Source organism: Brassica napus, chromosome A4 (assembly GCF_020379485.1).
Source record: "Brassica napus cultivar Da-Ae chromosome A4, Da-Ae, whole genome shotgun sequence".
NCBI lineage: Eukaryota > Viridiplantae > Streptophyta > Magnoliopsida > Brassicales > Brassicaceae > Brassica > Brassica napus.
This window is the reverse complement of record NC_063437.1, coordinates 12,506,313-12,511,040: the sequence shown is the minus strand read 5'-3', so window position 1 is coordinate 12,511,040 and position 4,728 is coordinate 12,506,313. Positions and strand designations below refer to the sequence as shown.

At 32.1% G+C, this 4,728-nt stretch overlaps 1 protein-coding gene across 4 annotated transcripts; it reads right to left on the bottom strand.

Moving 5' to 3' along the window:
* Positions 1-243: 243 nt before the first annotated feature.
* On the bottom strand, positions 244-3,889 carry LOC125574776 (MADS-box protein SVP-like). Of its 4 annotated transcripts, none has more exons than XM_048777621.1 (9): positions 3,193-3,889; positions 2,315-2,393; positions 1,886-1,950; positions 1,702-1,801; positions 1,562-1,603; positions 1,433-1,474; positions 1,046-1,095; positions 806-961; positions 244-416 (listed from the first exon to the last, which is right to left on the bottom strand). In XM_048777621.1, the coding sequence occupies exons 1-9, from the start codon at positions 3,372-3,374 to the stop codon at positions 398-400; spliced, it is 735 nt and encodes a 244-aa protein (XP_048633578.1). In that variant the 5' UTR covers positions 3,375-3,889; the 3' UTR covers positions 244-397. The 4 variants fall into 4 exon arrangements, with proteins under 4 accessions (XP_048633578.1, XP_048633579.1, XP_048633580.1 ...); XM_048777622.1 differs by having other exon boundaries at positions 806-960; positions 1,054-1,095; XM_048777623.1 differs by lacking the exon at positions 3,193-3,889 and adding an exon at positions 2,577-3,154.
* Positions 3,890-4,728: the final 839 nt, after the last annotated feature.

Sequence of the window (4,728 nt, the reverse complement as noted above, 5' to 3'; positions counted from 1 at the left end):
GTATAAGCGTTTTCCGATGAATTTAAACAGTTTTGATGCTCGTACGATTTGTGAGGTACTCATATCACTTTCTATACTGTTGTCCTACCAAACTATACTGTACTTGTTGGCTTATAGGCGTCTTGTATGAGATTTTAACGGAAAAGATCTAAGGTATGTACCAAGAGATATACTACGGGGTACAGTATCAGATTGCTCAATACCGCATAAACATACCGTATGTTGATGATGATAACACAGAAATGCAGTGAAGAGAGCTAATAATATCAAAGAGAACATAAAAGGAAAACCTCTTCCTCAGACAAAAACTTACATCAAACAAGAGAAATTACTACATTGCCACTTGTTACTACAGAGCATCTCCTCACTCCATGAACTTCTTTGTATGGTTCCATCTCTAACCGCCATACGGTAAGCTGCAAGAAACCAAACATTAAATTATTTATTTATTTTCATACTAACATTTGCAAAACAAACGTAAATTAGTGGTCTATTTTTCACGTTGGATTTAAAAAAAACAATGTTGCATATCATATTTTTTTGTCGTTGTTGCATATCATATATATAATAGGGGCCATAAGATAAAATAGCAAGATCATTGTTAAAACATACACGAAATTAAGTCAACTTATTTTCAATTCTTTTATCATTTTACCAAGAAATGATTAACATGTGATTATTTAGGCCATATACTCTTCTTTTCTTTTTTAGATAATATTATTTTTTACAAACAAAAATCATGTCAACTTATTAAATCAGGAAAAAAAAACAAAATTAAGAGATATGGTGAAAAATAATGAATTACCCGAGCCTAAGAGAGGTATCGGAGCTCTCGGAGTCAACAGGAGCGCCGGTTGAGTTTCCGGCGTTAGTAATGGACTCTGACGACTGCCCTTCCTCGTACACGGCGGTCTTCTCCGACTCAACACCACCGTATCTTTCATGCATATTATTATATATCTTCACCATAACACAAACAAAAGTTCCAAATTTAGCATTAAACAAAATTAAAATTCCAAATTTAGCATTAAACTTCAAATAATACCGACTTACTTGCTTGCCTAGTCGCTCGTTCTCTTCTGTTAGTTGTGTTCCCTGGAAAATCAAGATTGAAAAACATTTTGGACCTCAAGTTTGAAAAACATAAAAAAAAAGATTGAAAAACATAAAAGATAAAATATATATATACTTATTTATTAACGTCAAGTTGAAACAAAACAATGCACACTCTAGATCTTGGACCAAGTGTCCACAGATGAATTTACATTTTTCATTGGAAGAATGTCCAAAGGTTTTACCTGAAGGCTGACTAACTATATTAATTTTCCATAGAGATAAGACACTATTTAACCACGCTAATCACTTGGTTTAACCATTTATGTCAAAGTATGATCAAAGATATGTGTTATAGGACAAAGGATAAGATGTGTACATGCTGCCTTAGCCGCTTGTTCTCATCCATCAATTTCATTCCCTAAACACCAAAAAGCGAGATTTGAACTCTCAAAATTGCCAAAATCAGTTGAATCAATAAGTAATAAACCTCATTTCAATATTTTACCTTTCTTTGAAGGTCACTGATCTCACTCATAATCTTCTCACTCTGCAAACAACATCTCGCATTCGTAAGCTTCGAGAAATATACGTTGTATCATACAATTTACTACTTTTAACATCAATAAGTAATAAGTAAAAAACAACCTTTGTTTCAATCACGCGCGTCAAACCAGCTTCAAGGGCCTTTTCCAGCTGTTGCAGCTCTTCTATGTTAAGTCCTTGAAGTTCCTCTCCTCTCATTTGCCTATATAAAATTATATATAAACATGTACTTAGAAATATGATAGTTGGGAACTTTTTTTCTGTAGAATATGCATATGTAGTGTACCTTAGTTGGTGGCTCTTGTCTGCAATTTCTTTGCTCAACCGGGAATTGTCACTGTTCTCAACCAGCTAACAAATAAAACATTGACTTAAGAACTTAAGCAAACCCATTCATGTTAATCTATACACATTGACTAATTCTACATGTCTAGCTAGCCTTTAGAGAGCTCGCAACCATTCATGTAAAAAAAGTTTTAAACCAAACTATAATTATACAGAGAATCACAAACAAAGTCTTTTTAACACTCTTAGTTCGTTTGGATCGAATATAGTCAAAATATAGTGTAATCGCATACAATCAATATAATGCTTGTGTCCTATTAGTATAATGTTATAGAGTTTCTTGATAAAACTTATGTACATGAGGATACATTAATTAAAAATGGTAATATAATGGAATAGATTTTATAAGCTAGAGAATAGCAAAGCTAACCTGTAACTCAAGAGATGGCTGATCAAGCTTCTCCAAGTTCTTTGACTGCAAATTATGCCTCTCTAATACTTCCCTCATGCTTCATTATATAATGAAAACACATTCCAATAAGTACCTTACTATATAAGACTGTAAATGATATACCATCATTATGTTATAAACAGCAACATTATTGATATGTCCTTGTACTTAGATATAAAATAATAGCGACAATATACCCAAAATGTGAAATCAAAAGACAATCTAAATTCATGTTAAACACCTGTCGTTTTTAATGTTAAACACTGTCGTTTTAACAATCTGATTCTCAAACAGACAGTATTTCATGTTAAACACTGTCGTTTTTAATAATTAACCTCTATATACTTATATGTGAACGTGTATGTATAGATGTCCCGAAGATAGGAACTGAACTGATAACTCGTGGGTCAGAAATCCAAAAACCATATCTTTATGATAAGTGGTTTTAGATTCCCAACATCTATCTATATAAACATATGGTCACCACATATTTATAAATAAATATGACATTGATGGCTTCCATATATCAACCACAATAACTATATACTGTATACATAATTATACAAAGATATATAGGGTATTATATTCAAATGACTAAAACATTTGCATTATCTTGAATATTACTGTACGTATATATCCTTATTTGCCTAAATAAAGAGTTTACCATGGTATTATTTATGCATTTTTGGTATTCTTAGATAAAAATTTAGTGGTCCAATACGGGTTTGATACAGTAAACTTTTGTGTATGACATACACAGGTAAGAACTAAGCTTTTTCTGGATCTAGAGACGATTCTTTAGAGGTTTTGAGAAATCTAAAGAGAAAGAAAGAGACACAAGGTAGAGAGAGAGAGACCTGGAGTTACAAAACTCAAAGAGCTTTCCGGTGGAAGAGAAGACGATGAGGGCAACATCAGCGTCGCAGAGAACGGAGAGCTCTTCAGCTTTTTTGAAAAGACCTCTTCTTCGTTTAGAGAAAGTTACTTGTCTCGCCGTCGCGTTGTCGATTTTCCTGATCTGAATCTTCTCTCTCGCCATCGTAAAAAGGGAAAGAAAAACCCTAAAACAGTAAATTTTATTTGATCTGAAAACCCAAGAGGAAAAGTATGAATTGGATGAACAGAAGGAAGATCTTGAATTAAGATTCAAGAACGAGTGTGATTAAAGAGAAAGTAAAGAGAGAGAGAGAAGAGGAAGAAGAACCAGAAGGAAAAAAATTATGAGAGAGAATTATTGCTAAAAAGGGAGACTTTAAAGATGGGAGAGAGTGTGACAAGACGACTGAAATGGAAAGTAATGTGTGTGTTTTTGCTAAATTTAGAAGAATAATATGATTTTCAAGACAGTAAAAACCCTAGCTTTGAAGATTTAAAAGAACGGATATTAAAGTCTTTGTGAGAATTAGATCTAGATGATGAATCCATAAGGAGAATTACGACTGAATAGGTTCAAACAAAAACTCAGAAAGAAAAAAATAAATAAATAAAAGGAAATAGCTAAAGGAATATATTTTTATTTATTTTTTGTTCACTCAGCTAAAGGAATATCAATTCTTAAGGTCAAGGAAAGAAGTAGACACGAAAGGAGTTTGATTGGTGAAGGTGATATATATTTATGAGAGAGGGGTCTATTATTTAATAATATTATCAAATAAAGTGGTTATATTTAGAAAGAAAGAAATTTAATATTATTATTTAGATATTGGTATGTGTGTGTGGTGGTTATTGGATGTGGCGAGGAAATAGGATTTGAGTCTCCAATGAGAAGAGAGGTGTTTGCTTGGGCCAGTGGGGAATTTCTGTAAATAGGGAAGCATAAAATGAGCTGTCTCACTTTGTCACTTACATTAAGAGTCTGACTGGTTCAAACAGCAGTTGTGATTGCGGGAGTTTTCGAATACGGATAGTTGCAGTTTCTAGCAGTTTTAGTAGATTTATACGATTGGTTCTGCAGTTAGAATTTGGTGCATTTGCGGAATATTTACGACTGGTTAACTACCAAATGCAGCAACAGTTAAATAATAAAGTAACAATATTTACATTTTATATAATTATAAAAATATAAAAATATATTTAGAAAGTTATAGTTTTAAATTTTTTAAAATTATAGAAAATGTTTTTATTTTAGAATTTTATAATATTAATTAAAATATAATAGATATATTTTATTGAATATTTTTATTTTTGTATCTATATTGTTTAAAAAAAAGAAAAAAATTATCTTTCCGCAACTGCAAACGCTAGCTGAAACCAGCTTTTGAATTTATGAGGTTTAAAATAGTTTGGAGCGGTTTGAGCGATTGTTGCAAAACGCCAACAACCGCTAACAACCACAAAAGCTGCGTTTGCGGATGGTAGCAGGAAAACCAATTCATACCCTAAGTGTTCGCATT

What these genes read in the sequence shown, in the direction of transcription:
- LOC125574776 (XM_048777621.1), bottom strand. Translation starts at nt 3,374, where the DNA reads ATGGCGAGAGAGAAGATTCAGATCAGGAAAATCGACAACGCGACGGCG. An exon ending in TTTGAGTTTTGTAACTCCAG is followed by an intron (nt 2,394 to 3,192) that starts GTCTCTCTCTCT and finishes TATATAATGAAG; the next exon opens with CATGAGGGAAGTATTAGAGA. An exon ending in ACAAGCGGCTAAGGCAGCAT is followed by an intron (nt 1,096 to 1,432) that starts GTACACATCTTA and finishes TTGATTTTCCAG; the next exon opens with GGAACACAACTAACAGAAGA.